This window comes from Anguilla anguilla, chromosome 6 (genome assembly GCF_013347855.1).
Source record: "Anguilla anguilla isolate fAngAng1 chromosome 6, fAngAng1.pri, whole genome shotgun sequence".
NCBI classification, from domain to species: Eukaryota; Metazoa; Chordata; class Actinopteri; order Anguilliformes; family Anguillidae; genus Anguilla; species Anguilla anguilla.
In genome coordinates this window covers 717,501-737,971 of record NC_049206.1, presented here as the reverse complement: position 1 = coordinate 737,971, position 20,471 = coordinate 717,501, and the positions used below count along the sequence as shown (strand labels likewise).

At 47.6% G+C, this 20,471-nt stretch overlaps 3 protein-coding genes across 7 annotated transcripts in view; 2 read left to right on the top strand and 1 right to left on the bottom strand.

Annotated features, from left to right (window-relative positions):
- Positions 1-2,435: 2,435 nt before the first annotated feature.
- On the top strand, positions 2,436-10,057 carry LOC118228868 (mucolipin-3-like). 2 transcript variants are annotated; one of them, XM_035420403.1, is made up of 13 exons: positions 2,439-3,165; positions 3,979-4,146; positions 4,630-4,783; positions 5,077-5,161; positions 5,326-5,422; positions 5,635-5,734; positions 6,155-6,267; positions 6,612-6,761; positions 6,887-6,988; positions 7,080-7,202; positions 7,853-8,059; positions 8,638-8,843; positions 9,174-10,057. In XM_035420403.1, the coding sequence occupies exons 1-13, from the start codon at positions 2,953-2,955 to the stop codon at positions 9,199-9,201; spliced, it is 1,746 nt and encodes a 581-aa protein (XP_035276294.1). In that variant the 5' UTR covers positions 2,439-2,952; the 3' UTR covers positions 9,202-10,057. The 2 variants fall into 2 exon arrangements, with proteins under 2 accessions (XP_035276295.1, XP_035276294.1); XM_035420404.1 differs by lacking the exon at positions 3,979-4,146 and having other exon boundaries at positions 2,436-3,165.
- A 198-nt stretch (positions 10,058-10,255) lies between these two features.
- LOC118228950 (guanine nucleotide-binding protein G(I)/G(S)/G(O) subunit gamma-5-like) lies at positions 10,256-14,275 on the top strand. The gene is made up of 3 exons (XM_035420557.1): positions 10,256-10,452; positions 12,473-12,618; positions 13,909-14,275. Exons 1-2 carry the CDS (start codon positions 10,372-10,374, stop codon positions 12,596-12,598), a joined length of 207 nt encoding a protein of 68 aa, XP_035276448.1. The 5' UTR covers positions 10,256-10,371; the 3' UTR covers positions 12,599-12,618; positions 13,909-14,275.
- Positions 14,276-15,643: 1,368 nt separating this feature from the next.
- The window catches only part of LOC118228949 (sterile alpha motif domain-containing protein 13-like), an 11,498-nt gene continuing 6,670 nt past the window's right edge, over positions 15,644-20,471 (bottom strand). For all 4 annotated transcript variants that reach the window (XM_035420552.1, XM_035420556.1, XM_035420555.1 and 1 more), the window contains one exon: positions 15,644-16,377. In XM_035420552.1, the coding sequence (XP_035276443.1) occupies positions 16,234-16,377 (144 nt within the window). In that variant the 3' untranslated portion in view covers positions 15,644-16,233. The remainder of the gene's footprint in view (positions 16,378-20,471) is intronic.

Below are 20,471 nucleotides of genomic sequence, written 5' to 3'. Positions count from 1 at the left end.
ATGTCTTGCGTATATCGATTTTTTTGTCATTTATGTGTGTGTTTAATTTTTTTTTTTTTTGACGTACATTAAAGGTTATCGCCCAGCCCGGTGTAAATGTCTTCTCAACAATAAATGCACTTGGTTCAAAACCAAGTGCATTTATTACGACTAAACAGACTAAACCACAACCCATGTTGGTAAATAGATATAGTAAGCTGTTAATAGGATGTTCTTACTTCTCCCGAGAATTCCACTTTTTAAGGATACAAGGTTTTTGCAGGACACCTAGAAAAACAGTACACAATGTCTGTGCAATTTACAATGCAACCCCCCTGTGGCCGCGAGCTCCCGCCGTGGCACCTTTTTCAACGCTTTCTAACACTTCTTCCCTTAAACTGAAAGAAAGTGCAGAGGAAAGCACGGTTTGGCGTACGGGGTGGGCAGTGCACACTTCCTAATGGGAGCATTCTGATTCTGGGGTCGGCGCCAATCCCGATGTGCAAAGCAAGCCCAGTCTCGCCCTCGAGCCCTCGACGTAGTGAAGGATCTGACAGCGGTCGCCGAAGAATGTCTCCATCCGGGAATACTAGGTCTCGCGCTGCGCCAGTTTTTTTTGTGTGCGGTTTTTAAAACTACTGCAGATATACTAGGTTTATAGTTAAAATCGCCCCGAGGTGACGAGTCAGTAGCAGAATGAAAGCCCTTCTGTCTAAAAGCATCACTCCGATTCAAATGAAAGTATCGATGTTACTGCGTGGTGATATGGGAGATCAAGGAACGGTACCTATGCCACGTACGATCAAATCCTTACTTTGAAAATACCCCACTCGTCGCATTATATTAAACTGGCTTTCGCTTAAAGACAAGCTAGCTACCCAATAATTTGTTTTCGTAATTATCGGATATTTGTTCATGTTAGGACGAAAAGCCATAACCTCTCACCAACTAGATAGTATGCCAAATTTTATATCATTTAGATGACGAGAGGTTTTTTGTTTTGTGGTTTTTCTGCCACGTGCCGTGGACGTCAGCTGACAGATAGTTTAGCCGCAAATACAAAGAGATTCTCACAATGTTTCCTTCTGACGTGTTAATTTCGGAATCCACTGGACCGACTTAAATTTCCGTTTCAGAGAATCAATATTTGCATAACTTTAATATTTCACAAATTAGAACGACTTCGTAAAGTATAGGCTAAACATGCCCACTCCACCCACGCGCCCACCTGCCGGTGATGTTTTTTTCTCCCTCACTGGCTGACATAACTCCTTAAGACTTGCAGTCGCACTTCACAGCGTGGGTGAGAGCTCTAGTCATGTCATCTGTGTGAATAAGCTGTCCCTCATCTTTCATCAGGTGATTTACAGACAAAAATTTTTTTGCTACAAGACTAGAACAGAGGTAAGAAAACCAAATTTCTGATTGAAAGACCTGAGGTCTATATGAATGCTTTTGCGGTTATTAGTACTGGATAACGCGCAGTTATTAGTTTCGGACAACGCGCAGTTATTAGTTTTGGATAACGCACAGTTATTAGTTTCGGACAACGCGCAGTTATTAGTTTCGGATAACGCACAGTTATTAGTTTTGGATAACGCACAGTTATTAGTTTCGGATAACGCACAGCTATTAGTTTTGGATAACGCGCAGCTATTAGTTTCGGATAACGCACAGTTATTAGTTTTGGATAACGCAAGTTATTAGTTTTGGTATTGAATAACGCACAGTTAATAGTACTGGATAACTCAGTATTGGATAACTCACAGGTCTGTGAGCTGTGTGCAGAGTAATTGGTAGCCTGTGATGATATATACTATAAGTAGCAGATTTCAGAGCTTCTGTTATTTAGAATGAAGATAGTGGAGATGTGTGGTAATGATATTGTTTTTGATATGTTTTTAAGCAGCGCTCAAATTAGGTTTACGCCAGGCGTATTTATCTGACTGTGCTAATTTGAAGGGCAGTATCTCGTAAATATTTGCAAGCTCATTTGAACCTGATATGTGGTATCAAAAATATATCTGAACAATAATAGGAAAATTACAATAAATATGAATAAAAAAGGTAGTTTGGTGTCATCAGTAGCTGTGCTATTCTCAGTTGGTCTTGCACTCGTTTTGATGAAGTTTGGAGTTGTTTGTGAGAAAGCAGGGGAGGTTGGTAAGTGCAGACAGGTTTTTAAAAATGTCAACTCTTATCTGTATTGCTCCTCTCTGTTCCAGTCTACCTGTGACACACTGAAATATTTCTGACCAGTTGGTCTACATGCCGCACAAGTTAAAAAGTACAATGTATGTGTTTTTTTTGAATATAACATGATTTTACACACACTGTGCATTTGGAATAGAGTGGTTTCTGTAATCTTGCATGCGAGTATTGCTAGCCCTGAATGGTAATGTTTCATTGTTTTGGGGTTGTACTGTATGGTTTGTTATTTATTTATTTTTGTTGGGTTTTCTCTGAGATGGATGTACTATACGGTTTGTTTGTTTTCTGGGTTCGCTCTGAGATGGATGTAGGCTACTGTACTGTGGCAGAGTCAGAGATGGAATGTTCCAGAGAGCTGGAGAATGAAGCCAAACCAGTGTGTGGTGCGGGAATGACAGGAATGAGAGATCTTACTCAGTAGCGTTATATCTCCACCGCAAATCGATTCTATAACAGCCGCAAATTCCCTGACTACAGACACAGAGCAATGGGGACGCAATGCACATTGCTGAAATTCTGAACAAGGGACTCTCAAACATTAAGTTTTTTCATAATGATAGTTCAGGAACACAGGACCGGAGCAGAAGGAGATTTTACGAGAGTTTTGTGGGGAAGGGCAGGATGAGGCTCTGCAGGAGAGAGCTCCAGGATGCAGGGAGCTGAACTTAGCAACGGCGGCTCTGTCCATCAAACTCAGACTCATAATATGGCCACTTTGACAGGAGTATGGGTCTGACTGGAGCCCGGTTCTGACTGTCAGCGATGGCCGGGGTGATCCCGCCCAGATGGACCGGGCCGGCCCGAACCGCTCTCCCGGGCAGAAGCAACAGGGGGCTGGACTCAGAGGAAGTGGAGCACTTCCGGAGGAAACTCAAGTACTTCTTCATGAACCCCTGTGACAAGTTCCGGGCGCGAGGGCGGAAACCATGGAAACTGTGCCTGCAGATCCTGAAGATCTGCCTCATCACCGCACAGGTGAGCTCTGCCTCATCACCACACAGGTGAGATCTGCCTCATCACCGCACAGGTGAGATCTGCCTCATCACTACACAGGTGAGCTCTGCCTCATCACTGCACAGGTGAGCTCTGACTCATCACTACACAGGTGAGCTTTGCCTCATCACCGCACAGGTGAGCTCTGCCTCATCACTGCACAGGTGAGCTCTGCCTCATCACTGCACAGGTGAGCTCTGCCTCATCACTGCACAGGTGAGCTCTGCCTCATCACTGCACAGGTGAGCTCTGCCTCATCAAAAAGAAAAATAGCAGACATTAGGAAGTATTTTCGCACACAGTGGGGCGTCGCTGTGTGGAATACCTGGCCAGGTCATGTGCTGGAGGCAGGGACAGCAGTCAGAACACTGGGTACAATTTAGCCATAAGAAAATGACGAGTACTGTTGGGCTGAATGGCCTGGTCTCCTCATTGTGTTGTGCTATGTTAATGTTAATCAGTGTTGAATCTGTTTGCTGGGCTGCTGATTAGAAGCAGACTTGTGAATATCCATTTCACCATTTCAGAACAATCACAGATCATATCATATGGGAATTTTCATTTTCCTGTTTATGAATTTGGAAAAAGAAATTGCCTAACTTTATCCTCTGGCTTAGTGAACTCTTAAAATGTGAGAGAAAAAGTGATTGCACAGGGTCTTTAAGGAAACAACCTGTCAAATTTAAGGACAAATGTTCTCCCCAAGGACATTATTTCATTTCATTCAGTATTTTAGTTATTAATAGGCTCTGAAGGGGAGGAAGTGGCCATAATTGAATGCATTTCTGGTTCCAGCTGGTGTCTTTTGGGCTCAGTAATCAGATGATGGTGACTTTTAAAGAGGAGAACCTGATGGCTTTCAGACACCTCTTTCTGAAAGGATACGCTGATCGCAGGATGGACACATATGCTGTCTATAGCAGGAGTGAGGTGTACGACCACATTGACTACATCATCCGGCAGGTAGGAAGTAGAACACCCTCATAAGGAGCTGGCTGCGCTGCTGTGCTGCTCTTCCTGTTACAGCAGTGAGCGTCGGCGTGAGGACTGCAGTCCTGCTTTCGCCTCGTTATTTCTGTTTCCTGTGCTTGGGATATTTTATCGGCTCATGAGTCTCTGGTCTTAACCTCCAGAGCCACATATTCTGCTGGGCTGAATCCTGCACTGAGGGACAGCCATTGGAAAAAAGAAACATTTTTTTGAAGATATCTTCAATGCGCTGCATTTTGACATCCAAGATGTTTGCTTTAATTATGTCAACAACAAAAAAAATTACTTTTTTTCTGCCGATGTCTCAGGAGGGTATGATGTTATGTTGCTAGAGTTACAGAAGTTTCTACTCATCTTTTATTTAGATTTCATTCATTGCATTTATATCACTACTTTCTGCAATACAATAGAGGAAATTAAAGTAGTTGAGGCTGCTTCTGTGTGTATTGTGCTCAGTACATGAACCTGGGGAATCTCACGGCTGGTAACCATGCCTATGAGAAGAGTGGGGGTGTGGCTACACCCCTGTCGCTATGCCAACAACACTACCGCAACAGCACTATCTCCCCTGCCAGTGAGTCCTTCCACATCGACCCCCACGTCGAAACAGGTAGAGCCAGCCATCCACCTGCAACTACCCCCTCTCAGCACTAACACCCTGCCAAACTACACTCTCTCAGCACTAACACCCTGCCAAACTATATGTATAAGGGCTGTGTGTGTTCATTCTGATAGAGTACATGCATGTATAAGGGTTTTGTGTGTTCATTCTGATAGAGTACATGCATGTATAAGGGTTTTGTGTGTTCATTCTGATAGAGTACATGCATGTATTAGGGTTTTGTGTGTTCATTCTGATAGAGTGCATGCATGTATAAGGGCTGTGTGTGTTCATTCTGATAGAGTGCACGGATATTTACCCAGTCCAGCCTCTGACAAACACTCTGAAGGCAAGACAGCAGCTCAACTTCACTCTGGATTTTAAGAGGTGCTTTTTTCCCTGTCGATATCCACCTATCATTTAGACCTACCGCTCTGCATTGATCAAAGAATCTCTTCAAGAACTTTCTCACATTCTGTAAATTTTCTTTTGCACTTTCCTTTCTCCTGTTTGTATTACACACTTTTTCACACCTGGGTGTCTCTCATCAGGCTGGTCTGTGTGAATGTTTACATCAAGCTGAAGGCCATAAACCTGCAGACAGTGAGACACCAGGAGCTGCCCGACTGCTACGTGTTCTCTATCACTGTGAGTCCATTTTATATCAGGGCCATTAGTAAAGATCGCTTAACAGAGTTGTGAAATTAACTGCATTATTTATTTATCTGTTTCCCTCTCTTCCTATCTCTCTCCCACTTCCCTTCTTTTCCTCTCTCTTTGACTTATGCTCTTCCTCTCTCCTTCCCTCTCTTTTTTCCCCCTCTTCCTCTCTTCCTTCCCCCCCCCCCCCCCATGTTCAGATCAGCTTCGGTAACAAAGCCCACAGTGGTCAGCTGAGCGTCACATTGGCTAACGACGTGGGAATTAACGAGTGCTCGGACTGGAGCGTGTCTGGAGGGCGTGAGTGCTCACGCCTGACCTCTCTCTGACCTCTCTCTGACCTCTCTCAGTTCTGGTTCTGATTCAGCTGCCCTGGTCTGGCAGACGAGCATGCGTTCTGGATGGGCACTATTATATCATTGCTCATACAGCGTTTCTTAATTTTGCTCTTTATTTTCTCCTGTTTTGTGATTTGAAAATAAATGTTTCTCATGAGAGGACAGCTCGTGCCTGGCCTTGACGATTCTGCCTTGCAGCGACATGTAACTCAATAGTAATGTTTTAATGTTTCGACATCTTTCTCAAAGCAGACCTATATTAAATCTTCAGGTTTACAGTCCCGTTATTCAGCACTGAGTAGTTCGATGTCTTATGAATGTCTCAGAAGTGTGATGTTACAGATTTTGCGCTAACGTGCTAACGTGCGCGGTTCCTCTCCAGCGGGTAAGAACATCCATGAGCTGCTGCTGTTGGACGGGCTCGTCATCCTGGCGTGTGTGGCCTCGCTGGCGCTGTGCGCCAGGTCCGTCAGCAGCGGGATTAAGCTGCAGTCTGTGAGTGACGCTAACGCTAGGGTCTGAGTAACGATCGAGCTGTGAGTTAGCGGAATAGTCTCAGTCATGACTCTACTGTGAGTTAGCGGTGTAGTCTGAGTAATGACCGAGCTGTGAGTTAGCAGTATGGTCTTAGTAATGACTGTGCTGTGAGTTAGCAGTATGGTCTGAGTAATGACTGTGCTGTGAGTTAGTGGTATAGTCTGAAGTCATGTCTACATACTATGATGTTACTACTGACATTTTGAAATGTTATATGTGTTATGTTTACTTGTCTATGAACATGTACACGTAATATGCATCGGTTTCTTTGTTTCATTCCAATTTGCCTTTTTGTCATTCAGGAATATGCTGTGTTTTTCCAAACTCTGCATGGCAAAAAGGTGTCCTGGTCAGACAGGATGGAGTTTGTGAATGGCTGGTACATCCTCATCATCCTCAGCGACTCCTTAACCATCGCTGGCTCTATTCTCAAAATGGAGATCCAGACCAAGGTCAGGTTAAGGGCACTGCACACCAACTGCCACCAGTCCTGAGAACACTGCCTTATTGCCAATGTTACATTCACCTGAAATGGATGAATTTAACCATTAAAATGTCACCATTGCTTTTATTCCAGAATCTGACTAATTACGACATCTGCAGCCTCTTCCTGGGAACGGCGACAATGCTGGTGTGGGTCGGCCTTCTCCGCTATCTGGGGTTTTTCCAGAAATACAATGTGAGAAAATTTCTCTAAGATTGGACGACCTCATATACAGAATAAGACGTGTGAGCTCTGAGCTGAAGAAAGGTCCCGCTCATTCCCGCAGATTCTCATCCTCACCATGAGGGCGGCCTTCCCTCACGTGGTCCAGTTCTGCTGCTGTGCTACCATCATCTACCTGGGCTACTGTTTCTGCGGGTGGATTGTTCTGGGACCTCACCACAAGAAAGTGAGTCTCCTCTGGTCTCTCTTACCACAAGAAAGTGAGTGTCCTGCTGGCCTCTCTTACCACAAGAAAGTGGGTGTCCTGCTGGTCTCTCTTAGCACAAGAAAGTGAGCCTCCTGCTGGTCTCTCTCTGCACTGGATAGTGAGTGTCACGCTTGTCTTTCTCAGCACAGGATAGTGAGTCTCATGTTGGTATCTCTCTGCACAGGATAGTGAGTGTCATGTTGGTCTCTCTCTGCACAGGATAGTGAGTGTCATGTTGGTCTCTCTCTGCACAGGATAGTGAGTGTCATGTTGGTCTCTCTGCACAGGATAGTGAGTGTCATGTTGGTCTCTCTCTGCACAGGATAGTGAGTGTCATGTTGGTCTCTCTCTGCACAGGATAGTGAGTGTCATGTTGGTCTCTCTACACAGGATAGTGAGTGTCATGTTGGTCTCTCTGCACAGGATAGTGAGTGTCATGTTGGTCTCTCTGCACAGGATAGTGAGTGTCATGTTGGTCTCTCTCTGCACAGGATAGTGAGTGTCATGTTGGTCTCTCTCTGCACAGGATAGTGAGTGTCATGTTGGTCTCTCTGCATAGGATAGTGAGTGTCATGTATATGTATTTTATGTAGAGTGTGCAGTAGTGTGTTTGTGTGTTTCCTCTCCAGTTCCAGACGCTGAACACGGTGTCGGAGTGCCTGTTCTCCCTCATTAACGGGGACGACATTTTCCACACCTTCAGGCAGCTGCGGCAGAAGGGCTGGCTGGTGTGGCTCTTCAGCAGGGTGTACCTGTACTCCTTCACCTCACTCTTCATCTACATGGTCATCAGCCTCTTCATCGCCCTTTTCACAGACACATACGAGACCATTAAGGTGTGTGTGTGTGTGTATGTGTGTGTGTGTGTGTGTGAGTATGTATACATATATGTGTGCGTTTGTGTGTGTGAGTGTGTGTGAGTGTGTGTGTGTGTGAGTGTGTATACATATGTGTGTGTTTGTGTGAGTGTGTGTGTGTGTGTGAGTGTGTGTGTGTGTGTGTGAGTGTGTGTTTGTGTGTGTGTGTGTGAGTGTGTGTGTGTGTGTGTGAGCGCCTGTGTGTGTGTTTGTGTGTGTGTGTGTGTGTGAGTGTGTGTTTGTGAGCGCCTGTGTGTGTGTGTGTGTGTGAGTGTGTGAGTGTGTGTTTGTGAGTGTGTGTGTGTGAGCGCCTGTGTGTGTGTTTGTGTGTGTGTGTGTGAGTGTGTGTTTGTGAGCGCCTGTGTGTGTGTGTGTGTGTGTGTGAGCACCTGTGTGTGTGTTTGTGTGTGTGTGTGTGAGTGTGTGTTTGTGAGCGCCTGTGTGTGTGTGTGTGTGTGTGTGAGCACCTGTGTGTGTGTTTGTGTGTGTGTGTGTGAGTGTGTGTTTGTGAGCGCCTGTGTGTGTGTGGGTGCTCTCACTCTGATTGTGTATTCCAGCAGCAGCAGCAGGCTGGAGTTCAGCAGTCAGAACTGCAGGCCTTTATAGCAGAATGCAAAGACCCGCCCAGCTCCAGCAGGTACAAGGCCACGCCCGACCCAGACAGGTACAAGGCCACGCCCGACCCAGACAGGTACAAGGCCACGCCCGACCCAGAGAGGTACAAGGCCACGTCCAGTCTCTGGTTTCTCTGCTGTTGGCTCTGGTGAGTTTTTCATGCTGCTGGTTCTATGGTACTGGTTCTGTGGTGCTGGTTCTGTGTCACTGGTACTGTGGTGCTGGTTCTATGGAAATATTTCATGTTTTTTTAAGTTATTCAAGGGTATAATTAAATTATAAAATATTTAAATTATTATTTCAGAAAATTGAAAATCATTTTTTCAAAGCTCAGGAAGTGAAATATTTAAAGTAAGCAGGTTTAGTAATTGTATTTGAGATGTTTCACTGCCACAGCTGTGCACATTTCACATGGGAAAAGCGTTCCTGAAAGATGTGTGGTGTTTATGAGTATTTATTTTGACTGTGCTCTCCACAGCGCTGATGAAAAAGGTGTGGGGTGCTAGAAGAGGATTGAAAGAAGCCCCACTGCCTGTGACAGAGCAGGGCTATGACACATTCGCACAAGCGACACACTCACATGTCTAGCTCCATCCAGCTCCGTCCAGCTCCATCCAGCTCCATCCAGCTCCGTCCAGCTCCATCCAGCAAATTCAGAAGCTCTTTAAAAAAGGAAAAAAAAAAAAAACTTACATATTACATATAAAGATGCATAATGTATTTAATAAAATATGGAAAAACTTAAGACTTTGTGGATGTCAAAATTAAGAATAAATCTTTAATTAATCGTGTCGCATAGGATAAATGCATCTGGTAAATAAAATGTAATGAAATGTAACCTTTAGTTTGGTGCTTGGAACCAGTCCTGTTGTCCTTCCATATACTTTTATAAATAATGTATATTATTATTATTATTATTATTATTATTATAATATCAGAAACGGCTATTTGTTTTACTATTGTGGCCTATACCCTAACTGTACAGTGTTTTGGGTATTGGAACAGGAAGGAAAGAAGGACTATCGCGTGTTTCAGACCTCTGTTATGTAGACAACAGCAGATTAGAAACTGAATGTTCATCCTACTGTCACAGCACCACCAAGTGTCTGATCTGCGGCGCGTGGGTGGGCTCGGGCTCTTCCCAACATCTTGGCGCTTCACAACACAATCTTGAGCTGTATACGTGCTGTGATTGGTCGGAGTAACGTGAGCGTTTGCGAAAAGATGTCTTAAAATATGATTGGCTGGACTAGACTCAGTGAAAAAAAAACCTATCTGTGGATTTATTTGCAAATCGTGCGGCGAGGATTGTCTGAAAAATCCGCAAATAAATGAAAGCGTCTGGCGACGCACAAATATGAACCCGTTGTATTTATTTGTGGATCGGCTACATTTATTCGTGGATCAGTTACATTTGTTTGTAGATCACCAGCGTTTATTTATGGATCCGCTACATTTATATGTAGAACAGTCACATTTATTTATTTTTGAGCCAATAATACGCCCATATGCGAATAAGACGACTTCGTCAGAGGAGACAGGCGATGTCGGCATGACGCATGCGCACCAGTGACCTGCGCGAGCGTTGAGAAACCGGAAGCTTTGTAATCTGGTCAACTGGTCGTTTGTCTTTATCGTTTGTCACATTTAAGCGGTCAACGAAGACCTACGTCGAAATGTCTAGCTCATCAAACCTCGTTGTCATGAAGAAAATGGTCCAGCAGCTACGTTTCGAAGCGAGTATCAACAGAGTTAAGGTATGGGGCACGCCAGCTAAATTTCAACTAGTTAGCTACGTTAACGTTAGCTTGGGCGTGGAGACCAAACCAACCGCAAGAATGTCCATATATCCTGTGTGAGCCGCCCTTTACTTGAATGTGGTTCAGTAGCCAACTGTGTTCTTTTGTTTCGGTAAAGTTTGAGTCCAGCAGCTAAGTGGAGCTGGAACGGCTAACTTTTTCCTAGCTGTAGCCTCATGTATGTTGTTGGTTTTTCGGGAGCCAGATTAGCTTGCTAGCCAACGAGTGGATAACCATTAGCCGTCTTACAAAGTTAGCCTAGGGAAACACCAATATTGTATCGGCGATATAACGTTTAGCTTTGAGTTTTGCAGGCTAGACAACTATCTACAGTTAACAATTTATTTTTAACTTTACTGCTCAAGTGCGATGCCTTTGTTAAATCATGTTAGGTTAGCCATCTTGCTAGGTGAGCGGATAAATGTGGTAACTAGATCTACATTGTTGTCTGTTTAGATAGTCTAAAGCGCCTCCCAAATTAATGTAACCTCTGGTAGTAAGTGATGACTATTTTGTTTTCTGCTCAGCTAGCTAACTTTACCAGAATTATGGCAGCATTTTTCTGGATGTAATTGCGGTGTAGCCTTCGCTGAAACTGATATATGGGTTATTTGTTGTCTGAAACGGTAATGTAGAATGTTGTTGGTGGTTAGCGGCTTTACGGCTGCCAGGCTTATTTAAATACGGGAGACGGCATTTCTCGATGAAGAGCCAAAAGCCATGACGTTGGTTGGTAAGGTAAAGCAACTTGACCAAACCTCTCCTTATTTTGTTACACGAAAATAGAACAGCGTATATTGGGGGATTCTACACAGAATTAAGCATTTATAATCGTAAAAAAAATGTATATTTCCTGTAGAACATGCGTTGCGTCAGTGAAAAGTCACCTAATGCTGAAAATGTGACGCTAATATCTAATTGGTTCTGAAGTACAGAAAGAAATGCGTTACATTTTTACATCCGTGGTCTTGGCTCGCTGTAGTACAGTATGGTATTTTAGGAACGGAGGGAAAACTACAAACTGGCTTCTTGGAACGAGCTGCTCATTAAGGAAGTGTGGACACTCCGTTATGACTCAACTTTCCATCTTTTTCTCAAATTGTGTTTTTGTAACGATCTGAGGTAAATGGAAATTAGCCGATTTTTCAATCCCACGAATCTGCGTAAAATCAGTGGTGTAAAACCTGAAAACAAAGCTATCACCAGCATCCTGCGGTATACCCTTAATAAATACTGCTGTGGGAAGCGGTGTGTTTGGAGTGTGAGGTTGAGTTTGAGTGGCACACCCTTAAATTCTGATAGTACTACATATTCAGTTAATTAGTTTTCAGTCTGCTGCAGCTTTTGTACACATTTTCATTTGATGCTGGCTGTATTTGTCTTGCTGTGTTTTACTCCATGTAAAAAAGGGTTACTGGCGGTTTTTACAAATACTGTGTAAATTTGTGCATTTCAGCTTATTTCCATTTGTTTCTCTTGCCAAAGTTAAGTCCTGAACTTATTAACAGTGCAGTTTTACAGCTAAACTGAATCCCTTTTTGTTGCTATTCTTTGTTTTGGGAATGTAGGAATTCAAAGCATAGGTGAAGTACATGCGCAGGTAATATGGTCAGGTAATGTGCAGGCGCAGATAATGTTTGTGTGTGTTAGTGCTGGTTAGCATTGGTTCTAATGCAGTCAGCATCATTATATACAGAAGGGTGACAAGTTAAAGGAAAAACCAACGGAAAGTGTCTTGGCGAGGTGTTGGGTCACCACGAGCTGCCAGAACAGCTTCAATGTGCTTTGGCATAGATTCTATCCCTGGGACTCTACTGGAGGGATGGAACATCGTTCTTCCAAAAGATACCACCTCATTTGAGGTTTTGATGATTGTGGTGGAGAGCGCTGTCTAACACGTTGGTCCAAAATCTCCAATAGGTGTTCTCTCTGCAGGAGTCTCATATGTGTAATGTTGTGTTTTTGGCACCCCCTGCAGGTTTCTCAGGCAGCTGCAGACCTGCAGCAGTTCTGCCTCCAGAATGCAGGGCAGGACCCCCTGCTGACAGGCGTTTCCTCCAGCACCAACCCCTTCCGACCACAGCGGGTCTGCGCCTTCCTGTGACCTGTCCTGTCCAGCCTACGGTAAGCTCCAACCCGCTCTGTCCCCTACCCCTGTGAGCTCTGGAGCTCAAACCCGCTCTGTCCCCTACCCCCGTGAGCTCTGGAGCTCAAACCCGCTCTGTCCCCTACCCGCGTGAGCTCTGGAGCTCCAACCCGCTCTGTCCCCTACCCCCGTGAGCTCTGGAGCTCAAACCCGCTCTGTCCCCTACCCCCGTGAGCTCTGGAGCTCAAACCCGCTCTGTCCCCTACCCGCGTGAGCTCTGGAGCTCCAACCCGCTCTGTCCCCTACCCCCGTGAGCTCTGGAGCTCAAACCCGCTCTGTCCCCTACCCCCGTGAGCTCTGGAGCTCAAACCCGCTCTGTCCCCTACCCCCGTGAGCTCTGGAGCTCAAACCCGCTCTGTCCCCTACCCGCGTGCGCTCTGGAGCTCCAACCCGCTCTGTCCCCTACCCCCGTGAGCTCTGGAGCTCCAACCCGCTCTGTCCCCTACCCGCGTGCGCTCTGGAGCTCCAACCCACTCTGTCCCCTACCCCCGTGAGCTCTGGAGCTCCAACCCGCTCTGTCCCCTACCCGCGTGAGCTCTGGAGCTCAAACCCGCTCTGTCCCCTACCCCCGTGAGCTCTGGAGCTCCAACCCGCTCTGTCCCCTACCCCCGTGAGCTCTGGAGCTCCAACCCGCTCTGTCCCCTACCCCCGTGAGCTCTGGAGCTCAAACCCGCTCTGTCCCCTACCCGCGTGAGCTCTGGAGCTCCAACCCGCTCTGTCCCCTACCCCCGTGAGCTCTGGAGCTCCAACCCGCTCTGTCCCCTACCCCCGTGAGCTCTGGAGCTCAAACCCGCTCTGTCCCCTACCCGCGTGAGCTCTGGAGCTCCAACCCGCTCTGTCCCCTACCCCCGTGAGCTCTGGAGCTCCAACCCGCTCTGTCCCCTACCCCCGTGAGCTCTGGAGCTCCAACCCGCTCTGTCCCCTACCCGCGTGAGCTCTGGAGCTCAAACCCGCTCTGTCCCCTACCCCCGTGAGCTCTGGAGCTCAAACCCGCTCTGTCCCCTACCCGCGTGAGCTCTGGAGCTCCAACCCGCTCTGTCCCCTACCCCCGTGAGCTCTGGAGCTCCAACCCGCTCTGTCCCCTACCCCCGTGAGCTCTGGAGCTCCAACCCGCTCTGTCCCCTACCCCCGTGAGCTCTGGAGCTCAAACCCGCTCTGGAAGGGGCAGGAAATGGCGGCGGTGTGGGTAGCTTGGCTGTGGAGCCGCAGCGAATGAGCACCTGGACAGGTGAGATCAGGACTCAGTGTGTCTCCCTCTCGTTCTGCAGGAGTGCGCGTCGCCGGGGGCGACACTGGACGCGGCGGGGCGCCTGGATGCTTCCGGAAGAAACGGACACAACATGAGCCACAGTTTGCTTTACCTCAGAACTGCCCTTAACTGCTCCTAACTGCCCCTTTCACACCCCGCTGGTAAATCTCTAATGACTCCATACAGTGTGACCCCGTCCCTATAGGAACCACTGGTGTACCTGTGAAGAGCCATGGCTTGTGTGTGTGTGCGTGCGTGCATGTGTGTGTGTGTTGAGGGGTACACTGTTAGAATAAACACATTTATTGTGCCTTTTTTTACGAACTCTGAACTGTCAGCTCTCAATACTTTTATAGAGTGGAATAAAAAGCCTTTTGCAGTCTTTATACGCCTGAGTTTCATTCACTAGCGCACTGGAGAGGTCTGGCAGGGTCAAAGCGTTTCATCACCACAAAACCCATTTACTGCTTATGAGGGAGAAGGAGCGTAAATGCAGTTAGCAGTTAAAAAGGGGGAAGAGTGAGTCAGGGTGGAATTGTCTCTTTTTTTAAAAGGCATGGGGGCAGCCCAACATGGCCAACAGTCACATGACACTTGAGCTGATGTGGTTTCTACCCACAGAAAGGAAAGGGTATGGATGAGACACACAGCACCCAGGCACAGCTGGAGAAATATCCGGAACCTTTATTTACAAACGTCAGTCTTGAGCTGGGTCCTGAAAGCCCACATTCTGAGCCCCGGGTGGGCCTGGGGCCGGACGGCCCATTCGCACACACACCCCGCCCTCGGTTCGGGTTTACTCATAGCTCACACTAGACACCCTGATTTAAAGGGTGAATGCCACGGCTGTACCCCTAAACGTAACGGGGAACACAACACTCCCTCCTATCAGCCTGGAACGGGGGCCAGGATTACCGGAGAAACCCCAGAATGGCTTTTTACTCCAGTCCATGTTCCACATTTGGGACGGTTCTGGGTTTACCTCAGCGCAGTTCTCCAGCTAACTCTGTAATCCAGTTCATGTATAGATTAGACCACAGTAAAAGGTCCCATGTAAGAACACAAGCACAGTCCCCAGCTGTCATTCAGGCGCTCACCAAACTTAAACTCCAGTCCTGGAGGACAGCAGTGTCTGCAGGTTTAACTCCAGTCCTGGAGGGGGCACTGTGACTGCAGGTTTAACTCCAGTCCTGGAGGGGGCGCTGTGACTGCAGGTTTTTATGGTTTCCTTTCAGTCAGCAACCATTTTACGCTTTGGAAAAATTGCGCGCACATTTTGGCCAAATCTCAATGACTTACTATGTAAGCTTCAGCACTTAAATCACTGATCTTCATTCTTAGTCCTGGGGGGGCTGCAGGTTTTTGTTTTTGCTTAATATAAGAAACCATTTCAGACCCAGGAAACCAGGTGAGGTGGGTTAACTTGGTGATCGACTGCTTTAATGGATTAATTGGATTAAAGTGTAGTTACAGCAGAAACCAGCAGACCCTGCGGCCCCCCAGCACCAGGGCTGGGGACCGCAGCAGACCCTGCGGCCCCCCAGGACCAGGAATGAAGACCAGTGACTTGAGCGCTGCAACACAGGGAAAATCAGCATCCACCCGCCCCTCCTGGACCAGGGTCCTACAGCTCTGCTCTTGACGAGGTGAGATTGGCTCAGCTAGTTCTGAGGGCGGTCCGTGAGCCAGTTCGGTGTTCTGACTTATCGTCTCATGACCCCCCCCCCCCTTGCCCTGCCCTGCCCCGCCCCGCCCCATCCCGTCCTTCCCCTTGAGCTCCTCCCAAAAGGCATGGCCCTCCTATACTGCCGAACCGAGCCACCAGTGGCGGTGTGAGCCGGGCAGCCGCAAGGCTACGGTGTCCCACCTGTGCCAAAAAACATGGGGAATAACTTCAGCCCCATAGGAACGAACCAGGAGCCACCCTGCAGATTATGGACTTCACGCTTACTTTTTACCAATATTCAAATATTCTACTTTCATAACGACGGTAGACTTTGTTCTGGAACATGGTCAGGGCTGAGCAGGTTTGTCTTTCTTGCGTCCGACCAGGTCCGTTGAACAGGCAGGTTCCGGTTTGTTCCGGTTTTCTCTGGTTCTGCTCTTGGCTTCAGTGGCACATTCAGAATGTGCTCGTCTGGAGTTCCTTGAGTCCGTCGCTGAGGAAACGCACCTTTGTGCGTTCGATTCCTAAGGGAACGTCCATGCGTGGGTCCGTCCAGGAACTCGGCGGGATTGAATAACAGCGCCCCCCCATGTGGCTGAAATAATGAACTGCAGGCTCAGCTGCTCCACAGAGCAGGAGCCTGCTCGTAGCTCCGCCCCTGCTGGCCTGCGGGGGGCGCTACGCCGTGCCGCTCTTCAGGTGCTGCGTCTGCAGCAGCTTCACGTGGAACTCGTAGATCTTCAGGGCGGGGCCCAGCTTGATTGACAGCCCAGTAAGAACATCGTTCCGGGTCATCAGTAGTAGGGATTTTCCATCGATTTCCTGCAGGAAACAGTCCTCTCATCACGTAAATAACATAACTAATGAAAACACAGCTCTCTCATCACGTAAATAACATCACTAATGAAAACACAGCTCTCTCATCACCTAAATAACATCACTAATGAAAACACAGCTCTCTCATCACGTAAATAACATCACTAATGAAAACACAGCTCTCTCATCACCTAAATAACATCACTAATGAAAACACAGCTCTCTCATCACCTAAATTACATTACATTACATTCATTTGGCAGACGCTTTTATCCAAAGCGACGTACAAGAAGTGCATTTTCATGATCGTAGACAACTGCTGAACACGGGTTCAGTAAGGTACAATTACTTGTTTTGTACAGCTATTTCTAGCTGAGAACAATGAACACTATCCTGGTCTAACATCTGCAAAGCCAAACTAGGCAGAAGATTAAGCTAGAGTATTAGGACAAATACAATTTACCAAGAAGTGCAGGGATGGGGCAACATGTAACAAGTGACAAGGAAAAAAGGGTATTTTTTTTATTTTATTTTTTTTTTAAATATATATACACAGCATGGTGGTGGTTATTCTAGGTATAGTCTGAAGAGATGAGTCTTCAGGCCACGGCGGAAGATGGATAGTGAGGGGGAGGTTCGGAGAGGGACGGGGAGTTCGTTCCACCACTGGGGAGCTAGGGTGGAGAAGCTCTGTGATCCCTTTGGGCGGGTGGGAGGGGTTACAAGACGCCCTGCTGCTGCAGAGCGGAGTGGTCGAGCAGGCACATAGAATTGAGTCATGTCCTGCAAGTAGATGGGGGCTGTCCTGTTGGCGGCAGTGTAGGCAAGGGTCAGGGCTTTGAATCGGATCCTGGCAGCGACCGGTAGCCAGTGAAGTGATCGCAGCAGAGGAGTGACGTGGGAGAATTTGGGGAGGTTGTAGATGAGCCGGGCAGCGGCATTCTGGATCATCTGTAGTGGCTGTATGGCACAAGCTGGCAGGTTTGCAAGGAGAGAGTTGCAGTAATCAAGGCGAGAGGTCACCGTAGCCTGGACGAGCAGCTGGGTGGAGTGCGTCGTCAGGTATGGTCGAATCCTCCTGATGTTGTATAGGAGGAATCTGCAGGACCTTGATGTTGCCTTGATGTGCTCCTTGAGGTCCAGTTGGTCATCCAGGACCACCCCCAAGCTCTTGGCAGAGTGAGAGGCAGTCACTGTGGTGCCATCAACCGTGATTGAGAGTTCACGAAGCAAGGAGGTCTTGTGCGGGAAGAAGAGCAGCTCAGTTTTGTTGAGGTTGAGCTTCAGATGGTGGCTGGCCATCCAGGTGGAGATGTCAGCCAGGCAGGAAGAGATCTTATCATTGACCAGTGTGGCCGAGGGGGGGAAAGAAAAGAAGAGTTGTGTGTCATCTGCATAACAATGATAGGAAAAACCATGTGAATTAATGACTGAACCAAGAGATCTGGTGTATAAGGAGAACAGCAGAGGACCCAGTACAGATCCCTGCGGCACTCCCGTAACAAGTGGATGAGAAGCAGAGGCAGACCCCTTCCAGGTGACCTGGTAGGTCCTATCTGCAAGATAGGAAGCGAACCAAGACAGGGCAGTCCCGGCAATTCCCATCCCAGCCAAGGTGGAGAGGAGTATTTTATGGTTGACCGTGTCAAAAGCTGCAGACAGGTCAAGAAGGATCAGGACAGAGGAAAGGCGTGAGGCTCTTGCAGTGGCAAGTGCCTCCGTCACAGCTAGGAGTGCAGTCTCTGTTGAGTGCCCAGATCGGAAGCCAGACTGGAGAGGGTCTAGCAGGTTGTTCTGATGGAGAAAAGAGGTTAATTGTTTAAGAACTGCTCGTTCGAGGGTTTTGGACAGAAAGGGTAGAAGGGATACGGGTCGATAATTTGCTACATCGGAGGGGTCTAAGGTGGGTTTTTTGAGTAGTGGGGTAACACGAGCCGTCTTAAAAACAGAGGGAACATGACCAGAGGAGAGAGAGGAATTAATAATGGAAGACAGATAGGGAAGGAGCTCGCTGGAGATAGATTGGAGAACTTTAGATGGGATGGGGTCAAGTGGACAGGTGGTTGCGCGATGAGAGGTGATCAGTTGTAATACATCGGAGTCCTCCAGCATTTCAAAGGAGGTCAGTGTGGGTGTGGGGTTGTCCTGGGGGGTTGGGGGGCTCACTGGATGGGTGAAGGAGTTCCGGATTGTAGCCACCTTTCCTTCAAAGGCGGCCAGAAAGTCATCTGCGGAGAGGGAAGAGGGAGGTGGGGGTGGAGGAGGAATGAGGAGGGAAGAGAAGGTGGAGAATAGTTTACGTGGATTAGAGACACATGCGCTGATCTTGGATTGGAAAAAAGAGGCTTTTGCAGACGTGAGGGCAGATGTAAAAGTCGCCAGCAGGGTATGGTATGCAGTCAGGTCATCAGAGGATCGGGATTTTCTCCACTTTCTCTCTGCAGCCCGCAGTGATGTTCTGCTGGAGCGTAGTGACTCGGTCAGCCATGGGCAGGGGGGTGAGGAGCGTGCTGGTTTGGAGACAAGAGGACAAAGTGAGTCGAGGGACTGAGAGAGGCAGGAGTTGAGGGTGGAGGTGGCAAGGTCAACTGGCAGGTTAGAGAAAGACGCAGGAGGGGGAAGTGTGGACAGAGCAGTGGAGACGAGGGAGGATTGTGACAGAGTAGGGAGATTTCTCCTGAAAGTTACTGTGGGTGAGCTATTGGATGAATTGAGGGGGAGTAAATAGGAGAGGGAGAAAGAAAGAAAGAAGTGGTCTGAGACATGGAGGGGAGTCACTGCAAGTTGGGGAATGGAGCAGCCTCTGGTGAATACAAGGTCTAGTTGGTTACCAGCCTTGTGTGTGGGGGGGGAGGAGGACAGGGATAGGGCGAAAGACTGCAGGAGTGAGGCAACCCTGGACAGTTGGGAGGTTTCTGGTGGGAGGTTGAAGTCTCCCAGTAGAATAGCAGGAGTGCCATCCTCAGGGAGAGAGCTCAGGAGAGTGTCCAGCTCGTCCAGAAATGAGCCGAGTGGACCTGGAGGGCGGTACAGAACAATAACGTGAAATGTAGAGGGATGAGTAACAGTAATCGCGTGAAATTCAAAGGAGGAGAAAGTAGGGTTAGGACTGGGGAGGACACAGAACTTCCAGGACAAGGAAATGAGTAGACCGGTACCCCCGCCTCGGCCAGAGGCCCTGGGGGTGTGCGAGAAGGAGTATCCCGCAGACAGTGCAGCTGGGGTGGCGGTGTTATCGGGAGTGATCCAGGTTTCCGTGAGAGCCAGGAAGTCAAGAGACTTCGTCTTGGCAAAGGCAGTAATGAAGTCAGCTTTCTGGACGGCTGACTGGCAGTTCCATAATCCACCTGTGACAGTGAATTCCTGAGGTGTGGATAAGGGTGGGTAGATCAAGTTGGTTAAATTACGCCTGCGGTGAACAGACCATTTGGGGCGAGGCAGCACGCACAAGGGAATGGGGTTTAAAAACATGATAAACTGATGACGAGGCTGCCTATGGCAGCCTCTGCTGGAGCTATAAATACTGGGTGACAATTACGTGTTTGCATTAGCTTCATTAGAGCAGATAAGCACCAGGTGAAGCTCCTCGAAATTAGCTCAACAATACGGGGCAGTTAAACACCAATCCCCACACACAGTTTCACTAACGCCTTTAACTAACTAACAACAGCAAGTCAACTACAGATATTCTCAGCTAACGCCCAACTAAGCTTGCTGACTAGCAACAGTTGAGACAAGTTTTAAAAAGATTAGGCTACCTAAATTACACACAACTATGTTCGCTAACTAGCAACAGCAGAAACAAATAAAAATTTAAAAATAAATAAATAAAAATAAAATAAAAAATCACCCAATAAATGCTTTATTAATTGTTTATTAATTAATTGTCATTAGAATAGTCCCAGTGTGAAGCCAGTGAGAGACATCTGGATTCAGGTACTTGGCTGATGCTCTTACAGCGACTTCACCGACTAAATCCACGAGTGTTTACTGCATTACTTCAGTGTACAGCGACTGTGCCTATGCTCGGAAACAAACCTGCAACCTCTGTGATACAAGCCCAGTTCCCTAACCGCTGCACAATAGGGCAGCATGTCGGA

What these genes read in the sequence shown, in the direction of transcription:
- LOC118228868 (XM_035420403.1), top strand. Translation starts at nt 2,953, where the DNA reads ATGGCCGGGGTGATCCCGCCCAGATGGACCGGGCCGGCCCGAACCGCT. An exon ending in TCTGCCTCATCACCGCACAG is followed by an intron (nt 3,166 to 3,978) that starts GTGAGCTCTGCC and finishes TTCTGGTTCCAG; the next exon opens with CTGGTGTCTTTTGGGCTCAG. An exon ending in GCGGGATTAAGCTGCAGTCT is followed by an intron (nt 6,268 to 6,611) that starts GTGAGTGACGCT and finishes TTTGTCATTCAG; the next exon opens with GAATATGCTGTGTTTTTCCA.
- LOC118228950 (XM_035420557.1), top strand. Translation starts at nt 10,372, where the DNA reads ATGTCTAGCTCATCAAACCTCGTTGTCATGAAGAAAATGGTCCAGCAG. An exon ending in CGAGTATCAACAGAGTTAAG is followed by an intron (nt 10,453 to 12,472) that starts GTATGGGGCACG and finishes CACCCCCTGCAG; the next exon opens with GTTTCTCAGGCAGCTGCAGA.